At 41.2% G+C, this 17787-nt stretch overlaps 1 protein-coding gene across 2 annotated transcripts in view; it reads right to left on the bottom strand.

The window, feature by feature from the left end:
- Positions 1 to 17787, bottom strand: part of FZD3 (frizzled class receptor 3) — a gene marked incomplete at both ends in the record, with an annotated part of 58406 nt that overhangs the window by 25958 nt on the left and 14661 nt on the right. Inside the window, 2 exons of one of the 2 annotated variants that reach the window (XM_081998655.1) lie at positions 298 to 1315; positions 2869 to 3065. In XM_081998655.1, the coding sequence (XP_081854781.1) occupies positions 298 to 1315; positions 2869 to 3065 (1215 nt within the window). Of the gene's footprint in view, positions 1 to 297; positions 1316 to 2868; positions 3066 to 17787 lie in introns of those variants that run through there. The other variant, XM_081998656.1, reaches the window with a different exon arrangement.

Genomic DNA, 17787 nt, shown 5'->3' with positions numbered 1-17787 from the left:
ACTCATTAAGTCCTGTTCTTGAAGTTGGTTTAAAATAGCATCTTTATATCCTGTATAGATCCCATACAGCCTAGAAACTCCACAAAAAACCACCAAGCAGCTGATGCAAGCCTCCGATTTTCCAATAAAACTTAGTCTTCCAGAAGGCCTACTGCATTATCCAAATAATTTGAGTATGGCAAGAACATTCACTTGTAGGAATAGCAGCACTTTCAGTTCGGGATGACAAGTAGTCTTAACATATCCCCTCATTACCCATTTTCTGCACTCCTGAATATGTCATATTGGTTTCCTCACCTGATAGGGACACGGGATGTGATATTCTCTGCAGCGTTCTTGAATCCACGTCGTCTCCCACACACCTCGATAAGCCTGCTCATAGAAATAGCAGCCAATTACAACCAACAGTGGCACGAGGTACAGAACACTGAACACGCCAATCCGGATCATGAACTTCACTAGTTTGTCCTGGTTCTCTTTTTCTAATGGGATTTCAATGCGAACCCGATTGAGAGAGATAATGCCAGCTAGCAGAAGGGAAACTCCAACAACAACATACAGGCAGAGAGGTGCAAGTACAAAGTATCTTAATGCATCCACATCATAGAGGCCAACAAAACATACGCCGCTAATATTGTCACCTTCAATTTTATTCATTGCTAAGAGGATGATGGTTAGAGTTCCTGGAATGCCCCAGGCGCTGGCATGGAAGAGCAATGCTTTCTTCTCGATTGCTTCACTGCCCCATTTTGGCACAGCTGCCAAGAACCACGTGATGGTAAGAATGACCCACCAAACACTGCCAGCCATGGTAAAGAAATAGAGCACCATGAAAAGCATGGTGCAAGCTTTGTTGTGAGAGCCCTGTGTCACTGTGGAAGCCTTGTACTGGGCAGGGCTAGATGCGTTACATGCTACTCGGTCTTCAAGCAGAAAGCCAATGAAGAAAATTAATGACACCATCATGTAACAGACAGCATAAAATATTATCGGTCTTTCTGGATAGCGAAATCTTGTGACATCGATCAGAAAAGTTAAAAAAGTAAACAAGGTAGCAGAGAGGCAGACGATGGAGATCACTCCGATGAAGTAGCGAGCAAAGGAGAGCTCTTCACGCCGAAAGTACATATTTGGGCAAGGAGGGGAGCAGTCCCGTACCCTCAGGAAAGAGTAACCCAGATCAGGGTCTATTTTCAATTCCCGAGGACACCAAAAACCATAATCCCTCTGTACTGCCATTGGCGCCTCTTCTGTGGGCTCCCCAGCTAAATTGAGGTCAACAAGACGAGGATATGGCTCATCACAATCTGGGAATCTAAAAAAGTAAGAAGAGAATTATTTACAAGAAATATACACATACTTTGCAAAGACTAGTAACCTTATTCATATGTCTGGCTTTAGACACACTAACTGGAACAAAACCAAAGACAATCCAAATAATGGGTAATCCATGAAATACTGCATTATGTGTAAACAAACTCTAGAGCTCATTGTCCCAGAATACCGTGGATGTTGACACTATAAAATAGGTTTAAAAATAAAACAGAGCAAGAAATGGACAAGGGCTAGGGACTTTAAGCATAAAGTTGAGGACACAAAATCCATCTATCTCAAGAAGTCTATAAATTTAGGCTTACTGTAAACTGAGACTACGTGCCCAAGCAAGCATGATTTTATAGAACATTTTAAAACCTTTCCCTAAGCAACTGTACTAGCTGCTATCAGACAGGACGGTGAACTGGTTAGACCGAAAAACCAACCTAGCACTGCTACTAGAATTAATAAATTGAGATTATGATGAAGATATTTCTGGAATTAAATAAAGCTCTGACTGGAGGCTAAGGACTGCTGGAGGTGCAGTCTGAAGTTTTGAAGGAGAGACTGGAGGAGAGACAGCATAGCTGTCCAGTTCCTCTGCTAGGCATTATCGCCTCAGCAAGCGCAGCATAAGCTAAGTATGCCTGTTCCTCTGCCACAGTTCATGTTCTGACACAATGGCACTAGCACAGCACCAGCAAAGTTTCAGTAGTTTTAGCTCTGGTTTTGAAATTTCACTGCCTGGGCTTTACTGAGGAGATGGGAGGACCGAAAGGGCCCAGTCATCTGTTCGGAGTATGAAGTTAGAGCCATCTTTGATCCAGATTATCAGGACCTAGAAGCATCCTCTGACTTATTCTTTTGCTAAAAGATGTTATAATTGTTTTTCATTCTCTCCAATCCAACTGTAAGAGAGACTATTTCTTCCTGTTTGTGCAGTCACTTACAAAAAAAAAATAAAGCATAAAGATACTGTTTTCAATTTCATGTATATTCTGTTTCAAAGAGATTGGAACATCATCGAATACTCTTCTAGAAAGTTATTTGTGTAATGTAAAGCTGAAAACATGTTTGCACACAAGCTCAACAAGAGCTAGATGCTCTGAAGACAGAGCTTTTAGATTTTATACACTCATCAAGAACAGCCAGCTCCCTCTTTAGAAAATGAGACTGTTAATCTCTAGTGTATGTAATTTTGCCTAACTCTCAGAGAAATTTATAGTAGTATCACCCATTAAAGCGGTATAGCAGACAAAACCAGGTCAGCATAAATGACAAAGAAGAAAAATAGATGAGTATATTCATTCATTTAAGAATATGCATGTGCAGTTTACAGTAATTGCCCACAGAAATTTTCAACTTATCTCTTGGACAGATGATAGAAATATGAACTCAGTTTCCACCCCAGGAAACAGGCTGTTAGACAAATGGAAGGGAAAATAAGGGCACTTGTAATGGAACACATTTTAAATGTCTGTTTCAGATCATAAAACATCCTAGATCACACTAAAATTTTATCCTGGAATTCTGAAAAAAACAAGATTCACTCACCTGGTGCACTCCATATCCTCAGGCCAAGAGACCCCAAACATCTCCATGAGTTTGGAGCACTCGCTATATGCTCTTTGACAGAGCCTGCGACAAGGGAGAGTGACACGGCCGTACTCCATGCACACAGGAGCATAGAGGGCACACAGAAATGGTCGAAAATCTCTGGAGCATTCCAAATTCACCATCGGATGAAACGGCTAGAAAAGAAAAAGGAGAATTCAATAACTACGTGTAGACTGCTTCAGCACGAAGCTATAATTTATCTCATGAGGTGTTAGAGCTTTCACAAGCATAACCACGATCTGCTTTTTCTGAACTTTGTCTGTCAGAAGAAGTGATCATCATAACACAGCGCTTATGTGTTTTAGGAAGACAGGCAATCAAGAAGCCTGGGGACAATGACAAAGATTCACAAGGGACATTTATGTATTTGATTTGCATTAAAATCAATGGGAATTAGACAGCTAAACACCTCTGAGGATTCAGGCTTAGCTTCACGCTCTCCAGTAACAGTCATATAAACTTGATTCCTTTTAGTGCTTGTGTAACTGACAGATACATCATGAACTGCTAGCTCCGTACTTCAGATAATACGAAAAACTTGCATTTTGTTGATGAGATTACAATCCGAGGAATGTTAGATAATGCAAGATTCCTTGAGACTATAGAAATATAGCATACTGTCATCTTTCAAATGTTATTTTCAGATCATGGCATAATAACTGTAAATAATATCTCTATTTCTTGTATTTCTTCATCAGGGCAGTTTTCTTAATATCTTTTTACAAAATGCAAGCACAGGACATTTTCCATTGCGTTCTTCGAGCATCTTGCCCAACTGAAGAGAACTCATCTGTTAAAATCTCAGTTGTACCATCAGAGTATATGTGTAGACAGAAAACAGTCCCAATGTGCATGCTATCATTGTTATATAGATTCTCATACAGACATTGAAGTTTCTAGCTTCCAGAACAGGGCTGTAGTCACAGTGAAGTCACATTAAGTATGTCATCTCTTCACTAACCATCAGAAAGCACTGTGAAACCAAAGCCTGAAAAAAATTAGTCAGAAAAAAATTTGATAATAGGTTTAAGTAACAGTGATAGCAACACTCCTTGGAAGCACCAAGAAAATCTATCATAATTTGCCAATATACAGCTGTTCCTAAGTATTTATGAAGATGAAAAAGAAGGGAAAAAAGTAGGACAGGGATTTACGTCTTAATAAAAACTGGTGCACATTGATAATCCATGTTATCTTCTTACTATCCAGTGTGGGTTCATTTTGTTCTTGCTTATTATGGCTTGTCTTTAAAACTCTCCAGGAGTCAATCAATATCTTAGTCTGAGTTTATGTGGCACCTACCACTACACAAAGCCTCACCGTATCTTCAGATATTAATGTAAGTTCAATTATATTCTCTTAAGAGCGGAACTACAGAATACTGAAATACATTAGGACTTAAACTCTAAAATAAAACAAAACAACATATGAATGCTGAACTACTCTGCTACCTCCAGACTGGAAAAACAGCAGTGACCTTTTAGTAAGCCACTTCTTTTCCTTGACTTGTATTTCAAATCAGAGCTTGAAGGGAAAAGGTGACGGTTGCTTGATCAATGGCAATGCTAACACGAGCTCTGTTCTACATAGATTTTTATTAAAAGTCCATTATCTTGATACCAGAGCTTCCTCTTCTCCACAGCCTAGCAGGATTATAGAGCAAGAAGCCTATAATCTTCAGAATTTGCGATGCAACAGCAGAAGCACAAATGAACCTGATATATATATATTAAAAACCCACAAATCTTATTATAACTGAAGCTGAAGAGTAAGCTGTAGAAAGATTACATTTTCAGACAGCAATTTCCTGAAGAACAGAACAGACCCAACAACAAAAAATAGGTCATCTTCTGTGGCAATATAAATGACAGTTACTAGAAATGATGAGGAAAAGTTTCACATTTTGGTTCTTCCTTATTGTCTGCTTACTCTTCTCATTCTTCCTATACACCTCCTTTGCTCTGCAAAAGGTTAATTTTTGGAATACAAGATACAATCATGCTGTGATTTTACTAATTTTTTTAAAAACATAATTGTTATTTACCAAGCTGATTAAATTCTCTTCAGTGCTATGCATTTTTGAAAATGTTGTCACATGGCAATAGCTTGTATGAAGAGCAGTCTAAGCCTTCAGCGTTATTGACAAGGAAAAAGGAAGCAACTGTTGGAAAGTATTTACATTTACAAGATCATTGCTACTCAAGGAACACTTTCTATTTGGCTGGACATTTACTTCAGATGCATGTATGTATTTATTTTTAAGTAGTTATTGCTTGTAACACAATTGATGCTATTATTTGACAACAAGGATCCCAGAAATTGATTCTAGGTAGTTATGACACCTGACATGATTGGAACAGCTTAAGGTAATAGTCTTCCTTTATTTGATGCAAAGGGAAAATAAAAGGAAAACTCCACTTTTATTTTGGGAAGTGTTTAACTTTCCTCCTTTTCAAAGAACCTTGAAAATAAGAAAAGTTATATCTTTATGAAAAAGAGCTACTGGCTTAATGCCTGCCCCCCCAAAGTCTCGCCTCCTGCCACTGCAGTTTTGCACATACCAACACCTAAATTTCAAGTTCTCCTGACAAATGTTCTACTGCTCTCCTCTGATACGCCTTTCTTGAAGAAAAGATGTTTCTGAAATTTCTTTTTTCCGCTACTTCACTTTCATTAAAAGATCTGTTTGGTTTTGGTTGATTTGCAGAAAGCTGTACCACTTGGGAAGATTCCAGACTAGCTCATGGTGTGCACGTAGGAAAACTGTGCAAACAGAGCTCCAGTTCATGGCTATTGCAAGGCAAAATAGTAAAGCAAGTTCAAGGGAGCAGAAAGGTACCAGTATTTCCTTGTATCCTGTTGATCCTACTACAAGCAGGTGGCTGTTGTAATGGCTTTCAGCCAGCTCCAAAGGACACTGGGCAATGGTGTCCGAGGGGATATTGGAACTGAGACAGGAAACATCCAAAAATGGGGATGCAGATGGTACTCTTTGGCAATGGCTCCAGGGTCTGAAAGAGCACTCTCAGTAAGAGCAGCGCATTCCCTGGCCGTCCCCTTCCAGCAGCCCGAGGGCCAAGTTACAGGGTGCTCAAACACGTAGGATGAGACAGCTGCCTAAACGCCGGCTTCTCCTGCTATCTAAGATGCCATTTATCTTCCAAGACATCCACACGGGCCTGGATGATCAGGCACAAGATCTGTCCTCGCTTGGGCCTGACAGATATGATGCAGGGTCTATGCAGAGACCCACTGCCTTCTGGCACGGCAGCGGGAGGCTGGGTTGAAGACGCTGAAACATCTGAAGCAACACTAGTGTAACCGAATCTTCCCTGACAAAGTTCCCCAGAGGGCACGTTAGCTGCACTTGGGGTTCTTTGGAGCTGCAGAAAACATGTCTGGTTTTGAGCGTGGCCTCGGCATGCTCTTCAAAACACAGCATATATACTAAAACCCAACAACACTGAAGCAACACACTTAAGTAGGGGTAATTTAATAGGACTGTTCCCCCAGTGCTGCCTGTTCTGTTTCTCAGCAACTCCAGGCCTCTCTCACACCATTCTGACTCTCAAAATAGCAACTGCAGGCAGACAAAAACTCTCTTATGAATTATATCAAATAAATTTATTTTAAAATCATGAAGAGGCTAAGCTAGACAACAGAGGAAGAAAAACCCCTACAACCACTCCTCATAATGCAAGAAAAGAGACTAACTTGCTTTCGACCAGTAACAGCAGCATTTGTGCCTGTAAGCAGCTCAGTCTGTAAGCACCGTATCTCTAAAACAATCTTACTCCATCACAGCTCCTAAGATGAAAAGTCACTTCCACCTACTGATTATGTTGTTCACTATTAAAAATAAAGCCAGGGAGATTAAAAGACTTTTTTTATGCTCTTGCCCAAGGACGCAGTGCAAGTTAGGGCATTTAGCCCTACTCCACTGGTACCTAACAAAAGGCTGTTTACATGGGACGTGCTTTTGAAGAATGCCTGTTGAACAGCTCAACGTACAGAAGAGAAAGGAGGAGGACAAGGACAAGAGAAGACATGATAGCCAAAGTGATTTCAATAATTCGGGCCAAGTCCTGGGAAATTCAGGAAAGGGAAGAGATAAACATTTAAGAAGATACACACACTTCTTCACTCCTGAAGGTACTTAAGTATTTAAAATATGCCAGATCACATAACTGTGTATCTACACTTGTACAGCCACAGTGGTCCTTCCACATCAGAACAATCTTTATGACCGTGCAAATTCCTTCAAACCCAGTGATAACAGCAGCATTATGAACTCAACTTTTTTCAGGCTGAGTTGGAACACTCACACCTCCTTTTCTTTGCCATGCAAGTGCTGTGGATCAATAACATGCCACCAGCAGGTACCAATGCTTTCCTCAGAGCAGTCCCACTTGCAGTACAACCTTACCTATCTCTTCTTTCCAACCTCCACAGAATTTTTTTGCTGGTAGCAAAGTTGCTTCAAGAAATTTCCCGATTCCCAGCTCCTTCCCTCCCTACAACTCCCATCTGCTGAGAATGTTTTAATGGCCATGCTCTAACAGAGAACAGAAATTTCGTGCTTGCCTTTGGTTTTCTTTTGGGTTTTTTTTTCAGGAGGGGATGAAAGACAAAGGAGAGTCAGAACGACACGTGTAGATTTTTCCCCAAAAATATTTTTTTAAACAAATTCTCACTTTTGGTTACAAAGCAATAGCAATAACTCTAACTATAAATGCACTGTGGAACTGTGTTACAGTTTCAGACTTCTCGTAGAACTGAGAGATAATAAATCAAATTCTACCTTTTATTTTACGCAGCAGTAGCCATTTAGCTGGCTGTTATTGGGGAAGTGACATTACTACAAGATTTAAACGAAATTATTTTGGTGATCTTTCACTATTATGCCTGTTATTCCTTTCTTTTAACAGAAAACTAAACAGGAAGCATTCTCATAAACTCACAGATGGAAGGAGGGAAGTTTTCTTCCCTCAGGCCCATGGGAAAAGACTGATGCTATGACTATCAATTACTGTTGCAATTCTCTGATGGAAGCGACTGCCTCAGGGCATATCCTGTCTCAGGCCAGCCGCATGACCCGCTCCTTCTGTCCCGCACCGCTGTGTTTGAGTTTAGCTTGCTATTCATCAGAAAAAAAATCTTGAATTGTATCTCAAAGCGCCTGGGCAATAACGCTTTCCAGGCTACCTCCCGAGGAGAATCACGGAAGCTGCAGCTAGATTTAACACCTCAGACAACTGCTAGTTAGACTGAACGTGTTACTGCCTCTTGCTTTTGATAACTACTCGTCTTCTCTGATTGAAGTGCTCTCAGCTCTGACACTTTGCCTGAACCCTCTCTAGAGACTGTTACAAGCAGAATTGGTTTTCCCGAGTCAGGGGAAATTTGTTCTCCCATGGCTCTGATGCGCATCCTCCTCTGAATCTTGCCAGGTTTGCTGGAGCCTACAGCCCACAGTTATGCTGGTACACAAATTTATCCTGAAAATATTTGTTTTAAGTTAATATCCTGAGCTGAACAACTGCTGTAGTACTTAAACTGCCAATGGTAACTTCAAATGAGGCTGTACTTGAGAGTCCTGCCTTAACCTAACTGGTGTTTCCTCAAGAAGATTAGGAAGTGCTCGCACAGGCACAGCAGAGCTGGTGACTTGTGAAGAGCAGGGATCTGGGGCACTAACTTCTTCAAAAAAACAGAGCTGGATCTAACTGAAAGCTACTTTTTTTCCCCTAAGTTTGGCCTTGACCGCGTAAGCAATGGTTGCAGGAAGGGCCAGAAACACAGTCAGGTGTGTAAGTCCATTTCTTTTGGAACCAATCCATGCGTGCTCAACTTAATGTGACTATGGAAGTGCAGCTTTATTGCACAGACACTTTATTCTGTTTTCAAAAGGCAACAGGCTAATTTGCCCAAGCCTGCTTTTAATGCACAGTGCCAAGACAAATTTAGGGTAGAATACTTAGCATAATGTACATTCAAAGCTTACCTCACCATTAACTTCCTTGTCTGGAGAAACTTAGGTATACTTTTTTTGGTAATTACTTTTAGCTTTGCACAGTGATACATGTATGAAAAGCCAAACAGGGTCACAGTTCTGGCCGCCTGTTAAGCTTTCCTCTTCAGCATGGAAAAAACCTATTCTGACATTATCTGTAAGAATCCTTATGAACCACATAACCCACTGTCTTCTGATATCCCCTGTCTCATAATTTGATGTTAGCTGGAAAAATTATGGTTGCAACGAGGATTGCACTGTACTACGTTAGGGACTGGGAAGTAAAAAAAATTCAGATTGTTTTACCTTAATACTAGAAATATATACGTCCGCATTTAAATAGCTATTAAGTAATTCCAACAATAAAAATCTCAAGTAATTAGTATGGTTTTAAATTATATTTTTCTCATGCTATAGGTTGAACCAGAAAATCACCTTGTTATTGAGTTTAAAACCTAAGACCAATTATTTTACCTGCCTCACTTGTGAAAGGGCAGCAATCATGCAAACCATCCTAAGCTTTCTGGTCTGTAAAAAGAGTTTAAATTCTCAACTGCAGAAAAAAAAAAGTAGGATAAAGATGAAAGTAGTTAAAAGACAGCAAATGACATTAATCTGTCTATATGACTAAAATGCAAAGCCATCTGCTCTGATTCTTTAAAGAGGTCTCCTGCTCCATTTTAAATTCTGAAGTTCCTTTGGAAGACACTGAAAAGATAGCATCCATCTGTCAATTTGTACTTTTTATAAATGTGATCTTTATGTTTTAGGAACCGATGAATGCAGGTGGGTGGCCCTGGTAACAATTTCCATTTGCAAGAAGTGTTAGTTTTTATAAGACAGCTGAGACTGCTTGGACTTCCTCCTTCCTCTCCATATGCCTGCTGTGATGGGCTTGGGAGAACTCCAAAGTATCACAAAGAAATAAATATATAGTCCTCTGGACCGTATTTTAGAGACTATTAAGTTAAGACCCTATAAAGCACACTTGCCTGGACAAGCAAGAGACTATTGGGCAGGAGCTGTAAGACTCGACAGAATAATATTTTTAATTTAAATGACACATTTCTATCTCCCTGTGGTTGCAAAGACAACCTTCCAAGTACCAACTGAGTGTGATCACTGCTTTGATGTCTGCCGAAAAAATGCTCCAGTGCTCTTGTCACTGTGGGAAGGAGAAAGATACCCATTACGAGAAGTGGAGCGTTAGTGGTAACAACCTCTTCTTTCCCTCAGCCCTGCCACTGCAGACTGATCTGCGTGTCAGGGACTCAGGGACTATTTCTGCCAACTCAGGGGAGGTCTCTCTCCTTGAAGAATAACAAGAGTGAGGAGTATAAACAATTCACTGCTGGAGCGATGCTCAGAAATTTATCTTGCTGAGCGAAGGAGGAAAAGCATTTGGTATGAAGATTTGTTAGAAGACTTGATGCTAACTTGAGAGCCCACAATGGAGTCGGTAGCCAGATCAAGTTCTTCAGAGCTCATAAAAAGGGAATTTCTAAAAATTGGAAACATGAGGCAAAGTACAGATAAGGACACAGCCAAGATTCAAAATCACCAATCAGATTCGCTCCACCTTTTCATTTTTACTGCCATCAACATACAGAATGACAGTATCTGCCACATAATAAACAACATTAACACCCTGCAGAATAAAATTAGACAAGTTGGTTTTCTAAAATACAATGAAAGCACCACTGAATACGCCTATTGAAGAGAATTTACTTTTATGTCTTGAGGCTTGATGACTTCTACTATTTCATGTGTGATTTCGCTAACTGTGGTTTTTTACACAGCTGACGTAGCAGAATATCTAAGAGAGCTTAATATCGCAAGCCGATGCAGACTACATGAAGCTCCATGTTCTCCTCTGGGATGAGGACGGAAGGCGGCTTCTGGTTTCTGAATTCTGACATTCAAGTCAAAGTGCTTCTTGACAAACTAACCAAGGGAATCTACAGTATGCTGACTCCCTTAAAAGTAAATGTGAACTATACAGTTATCATTGTCACCTTCCTATATGGCTGTGAAATGAGGACAAATTACCGTTGTCACCTAATGCACTTCAAGGTGCAGTTTCACAATGGGCCTAAGTTTATCGACCGTTGTCCTCTCCCCTGCCACCAGACTCCTTCACACTGACCTGGGTTTAAGATTGATTTAAACTGTCCATGAAACTAACCTCAAAGCCACACATGCCGTATTTTGACCACTAGTAGTGTAAAAAGTCAGGATAAGATCCTGAATGCTGAGACCTTTAAGCGTTAGCATCTACATATCTCATGTATAATACACCCAGGCTGATCAATGCACTTTTTTCTACACTTAAGTTTTTTACTGGTTTAGCTCCTTAATGACCTTACAATAGGTTTGGGCAAACTCTGGTGGCCGTGCAAGAGGTGCAAAAGGGACGTGTTACTGGAGGACGAAGAACAGGGCACAGCTAGTTAACGTTGAACCCTAGCTGTGCTTCTCAGGACATCTGGTGTGTTCATAACCACCTAAAATGGAGCTCAACTGCCCTGGACCCAGCCAGACCCAGACCCTACAAGGATAGGTTTAAGGTAAATCCTTTAGTTTTATAGCATTAGCTTCACAACACAGAAGACAAAGACTTCTTGCTATGGCAGAGAACAGCCATTGATGCTTTTAAAACCCAGGAGCATAACCTTTTGTAGACAGAAGGCTGCAAGAGAAAAAACACACTAAATTAATTCAGGAAGGTCTATTTCCTACTCCCTAGGATCAACATCTCCTTGGGCATAGGTTAAATGACTTAATATTGCTCCTATGAAAGCCCATAATGAATCTAACCTAAATATTTCACGGAATGAGCTTGCAATATCCACTAAGACTGTTGCTTTGGAATGTACTATTATATATAAAACCCCAAAAACAGTTGTGCCAAATTATTTTACAGATGTGTTTGGCTACATATCGACACTGTTCTTGACTCTGCCCAATATTTATTGTCCAAACTGAAAATCAAAAGGAATACTCAGGTAATATAATAATACATCTCTAAGAACGGAAAAGTCAAGAGTTTTTGGAAAGAAGCAGAGCATGACACTAATCCAATACAACTATGTACATAAATAACATGATGCAAACTGAAGTAAGAACATAATCTGTTGGATTAATGCTATAAAAATTATTCTGAATCGCAAACAAAACCTATCTGTAAAAGGAATGTTAACATTTTAGCAGCTGTGTCTTAATCTAACATTACAAACCATCTGTTGTATCTACATACCAGCAAAACCACATGCACACACAAAAGAGACATACACACACACAAACACACACACACATGTGTCAACAGTTGGATAGGAGAGAAGGTTTGCATCTTTGGGCCTCAGACTTAAGGATATTTCACTGGGCAATATTTAAAAGGTATTGTCTACTGGCTTGACTACTATGTATTTTCTTTCCCTCATGCTTAATTTCTAGGAAGGTCACGCTATCAGTCTAGTATACTAAGCTGTCTTTCGGTATAGTTAATTCTAAAAATTAGCAGGTTGTTTCACATGCATAAGTATGCGGGCTGGTTTTCCTGGATGTGTGTCTACACTCTACACACTCCACAGCCCTGCTGTCCCCTATATGCATTCGCCAGAGTAGGATCCAATCCAAATCAAGCTGCAGCGTCTCCAAATCTCAATTCTACAGCACCTTCCACTTCATTTGACAGAGTTACTCTACTACAGCTGTTACCACTTCTCTTCTCTCTCATATACCAATTACAGTTGGTAACTGTAGGGAACATTGTCTCCAAGGACGAGGACAAGGCTGAGGTACTTAATGCCTTCTTTGACTCAGTCTTTAATAGCCAGTCCAGGTATCCACAGGGTATTCAGCCCCCTGAGCTGGAAGATGGGGATGGAGAACACAATATACTCCTCATAATCCAGGAGGAAGCAGTCAAGGACATGCTAAGCCACCTGGACACCCACAAGTCTATGGGGCCTGATGGGATCCACCCGAGAGTACTGAGAGAGCTGGTGGAGGAGCTTGCCAAGCCACTCTCCATCATTTATCAGCAGTCCTGGTTAACAGGGGAGGTCCCAGAAGACTGGAGGCTTGCCAATGTGACGCCCATCTACAAGAAAGGCCGGAAGGAGGATCCTGGGAACTACAGGCCTGTCAGCCTGACCTCTGTACCAGGGAAGATCATGGAGCGGTTGGTCTTGAGAGTGCTCACAGGGCATCTGCAGGATAACCAAGGGATCATGCCCAGCCAGCATGGGTTCATGAAAGGCAGGTCCTGCTTAGCCAACCTGATCTCCTTCTATGACCAGGTGACCCGTCTAGTGGACGAGGGAAAGGCTGTGGATGTTGTCTACCTGGACTTTTGTAAAGCCTTTAACAGCATCTCCCACAGCATTCTCCTGGAGAAACTGGTGGCTTGTGGCTTGGATGGGTTTACTCTTCGCTGGGTGAGAAACTGGCTGGGTGGCCGAGCTCAGAGAGTTGTGGTGAACGGCGTTAAATCCAGCTGACGGCCGGTCACAAGCGGTGTTCCCCAGGGCTCAGTTCTGGGGCCGGTCTTGTTCAATATCTTTATTGATGATCTGGATGAGGGAATCGAGTGCTCCCTCAGTAAGTTTGCAGATGACACCAAGCTGAGTGGGAGTGTTGATCTGCTGGAGGGTAGGAGGGCTCTGCAGAGGGATCTGGACAGGCTGGATCGATGGGCAGAGGCCAACTGTACGAGGTTTAATAAGGCCAAGTGCCGGGTCCTGCACTTGGGTCACAACAACCCCATGCAACACTACAGGCTTGGGGAGGAGTGGCTGGAGAGCTGCCTGGCAGAAAAGGACCTGGGGGTGCTGGTTGACAGCCGGCTGAACATGAGCCGGCAGTGTGCCCAGGTGGCCAAGAAGGCCAACAGCATCCTGGCCTGTATCAGCACTAGCGTGGCCAGCAGGACTAGGGAAGTGATTGTGCCCCTGGACTCGGCACTGGTGAGGCTGGACCTTGAATCCTGTGTTCAGTGTTGGGCCCCTCACTACAAGAAGGATGTTGAGGTGCTGGAGCGTGTCCAGAGAAGGGCAACGAAGATGGTGAGGGGTCTGGAGCACAAATCTGATGAGGAGCAGCTGAGGGAACTGGGGTTGTTTTGTCTGGAGAAGAGGAGGCTGAGGGGAGACCTTATCGCTCTCTACAACTACCTGAAAGAGCATTGTGGCGACGAGGGTGTTGGCCTCTTCTCTCAAGTAACTAGTGATAGGACAAGAGGAAAGGGCCTCAAGTTGTGCCAGGGGAGGTTTAGATTGGATATTAGGAAAAATTTCTTTACTGAGAGAGTGGTCAGGCACTGGAACAGGCTGCCCAGGGAGGTGGTGGAGTCGCCATCTCTGGAAGTGTTCAAAAAACGTGTGGATGTGGCGCTTCGGGACATGGTTTAGGGAACATGGTGGTGCTGGATTAATGGTTGGACTTGATGATCTTGAAGGTCCTTTCCAACCTAGTGATTCTGTGATTCTGTGATTCAGTTTTTAGCCTGTTTTGATTGTAAGGATTCTCAGGGGATTATATCTGCTTTTGCCATTATCTTAGCCAATTTCTAACACAAGAAAGTACAGCTGCAGTACTTAGAACTCTTCACATGCACTGACTGGGTAGACGTGGGCAGATGATGATATAGTCCAGATTTTATTTAGGAAAACTTGTATATTTACCTGCAAGTTTGAGTAAAAAAACAACAGTGTATGTCTCAGTGTTACCAGGGGCTCCACCCAGAATCAGCCTCTATTGTTGCTGTTACTGTGAGCAAGTACAACAACGCCAATACAAAAATAAAAGGTGACCCGGCTAGTTGAATCTCAGGATCAGCTTTCTAGATTTTGATATTACGCGTGAAATTCTTCCCATGTGCTATTTGTACAGCACTTGCAGCTGGACACAAACAAAATGGAAATGAGGTGGCTTTGGGGGAAATCTGCAGTCTTTGGAAAGAGATTTTTCTTTCATTATTATAATGCTACAGTGAGTCTATACATTCTGAACAAACACTGACTCCAGTTATTGGATGGCTTTTTTAACTTTTAAAAGAGATTGCCCATCCCAATCTATATTTCTTTCACCCAATTACAGAATTACAAGAGGGCTACTAAATGGGCCTCTCTACGTCATCAGACAGTAATACGGAACAGAAACGTTAAGACTGAGAAAATCTCAATTTACTCCAACATATTAAATGAAAATTCATTTCTGCTGAAAATAAAAGCTTTACTATAATTAGTTGGTGACTTCAATTTTTAACCATTTTTTAAAAACATGTGTTCAACAGCAGCTGTAAATTAAAATTTAAGATTCATCAGGGGATACTAGCCCTCCCATTTAGTGCCAAGTTAATGAGGTCACAGATTAACTCTACAGGGAAGGCTAGGAAAAAAGAATTAAAAATAATTGCAATTGTACAACACTTTCCCACTGGACAGAAAGCTGTTATCTGCCTCACAAACATCTGAATGACCGATTCTGAAAGCCTCACCAAAACTATCAAATTAAGAATAAAACCAAGCTCCCAAAGTTGATTTTTCTTCCCTTCAGTTAATAATTTACCAGATAAATATTTGACAGGAATTCCCACAGTGCCTCTGCTTATTTGTTTCTGCGGCACCCTAAAAGCATGCTTGCTTCTCTCAAAATAGATTAAATAATATTTTGTCCTCAAAGGTCCAGGAGTTTCCCCCTGTTGAGGACAGAAGTTTATGCCTAGTTGTCTTCTGTACCACTAACCTAGTTTTGGGAAAAATTGCTCCCACAGTGTGTCCTGCATGTCTTTGAAACACTCTAGACAAGTGGGACAAGACCTAACACAATAACAGGATTAACAAGACAGTGGGAGGAGAGAGGGGACACGGATGGAAGGAAACAAGGGAAGACAAAAAGATTATGCAACTACTCTGCGAGGCCCCTACACAGGATGATAGACCCAAATTCTTTTCCAGTTAAATAGAATAAGGAGAAGCAAATATCTATGGGTGCTGTGGAAGAAGTACCTCTTCAAAATGTATCTCAAACAATAAGTGACACTCACAAGCATTCTAAATGTACACCGCGTGTCAGGTTCTGTCTGGAATACACTGCAGGGGTGTTTGCAACGGGGGAATCAACATAGAATGGAAACAGTGGGATCAAACTATAAAAGAGCTGGTCAGATAAACAGGAAAGACTGCATTAAATTGCTTGGAGATATAAGCATTTGTGGGTTATGCAAGAGACACGAGGTGGTAAGCGTGTTTTCCTATTGATTGCCTCTTTGAATAATTGCCTAACACTGCAAAATCCCTTTTTTATATATATCTGTGTCTAAAAGGATGGAAAATGCAATTGAGCGAAGACCAGGTGTGGGGCTATAAGGTAGGGAAGGCGAAAAGAGCTGGAAGCCTGCTGTGATAAGCCCCTTTTGGTTAGATACAGCAGGGCTCATCTGGCAGACCGCAGAAGACCAGTCAAAGAGCATTTCTGCTCTGAAGAACCATAGGAAGTTCATACAGCAGAGCTGGCTTTCCAGCTCCCTTCATCTCTTAAACCTCAAAAGCAGCAGGATGGGGACAGGACAGTGGATAGGACTGTAGGTACATGCATTTGTTAAGGTTTCAGGATGAGTTCTGCTCAATAGCTCTTTGCTGATTTCACTCATACTTGGCTCCCACTGCCTCTCACCTCACGGATGAGGACTAACACCCAGAGACCAAAAACATGTCCTTTAATCCATCACACTGGCTCTTCTCTAATGGGTATAACGGGATGTGTCAGAGGAATCGGCTACCACTGTAGAAGAACTGTAAGCCGCAGATTTTTTACCGTCCTGGCTTCAATTCAACACCCTGTTCTTGAGTCCCCTCCGTGACCCTGGCTACTAATAGCAACTAGTACAAAGTGGGAGGGGAACCAAAGCCTAAATGTTAAAGGCCTGGAAGCTGACTATTTCCAGACACAAGCAACTGCCTCCCATTGTGTCAGAAAAACGTAACTGATGGATCTGAAGAATTATGTTGTCTTATTGTGATGCCACTTAATTAAGGTTATTCTGAATAACAGAAATGATTTGCCCATAGCTGCAAAGTATGACTGAGGAAGATGTAGTCCTTGGGGTCTGAGATTTTTCAGTGTTTTAGACACAAGATTTTATACAAAAGGACAAATTTTCAAATCAGACCATTTAAATGGTATTTTTTCTATGAGGTAAAGACTATTTTTCTGTAAGAACTACACAAACTATTTGTCATTCAAAAAGCTACAGAAGAAAATCTGAAGATAAAGTAACTGCACTGTTCTTTAACAAAAGTATATCAAACTTTAATTATTTAAAACATTTGTAAAATATGTAGATACAATGCCCCAAAAGGCACTTACTATCACGTGACACACATTTTTGTTTTCTTGATTTTTTTTCCTTCATGATTGACAGTAAGCATCAAAACTGAAACACAAGGTCAAACTTTGTTACCCTATTCTTCTCTGCAGTTGATTTCCATATTGCACCTGCCCAGATCAGACCACAATGCAAAAAATGTGCAATAAGAAAACAAAAGGAATACTCATGAGCAGGGATTCAACTAATGAGTCTGCTGATTCTAAGCAGCATATATTCATCCACTGCTCCACAAAAAAGGATGCACAGATGTTAGATAATTGACAGTACGATTGAATCATTATGAAGGGAAAAAGTGTAATACATGTGAGTTTTCAGAGAAAAATACTAAAAACATGAATGATGTTTTTGAACCTGTGAGGGGAAAAAAACTAAATAAGTGGCTGACCAGAATTGTCTCACTGAATTTAAAAAGAAACACTGTCCCCTTGCTCAGTGCCACAAACATGACAAC

Source organism: Phaethon aethereus (assembly GCF_964289735.1).
Source record: "Phaethon aethereus genome assembly, chromosome: 3".
In the NCBI taxonomy this organism is placed as follows: domain Eukaryota; kingdom Metazoa; phylum Chordata; class Aves; order Phaethontiformes; family Phaethontidae; genus Phaethon; species Phaethon aethereus.
Note: the sequence above shows the minus strand (reverse complement) of the source record. Positions and strands in the feature narration are given on the sequence as shown.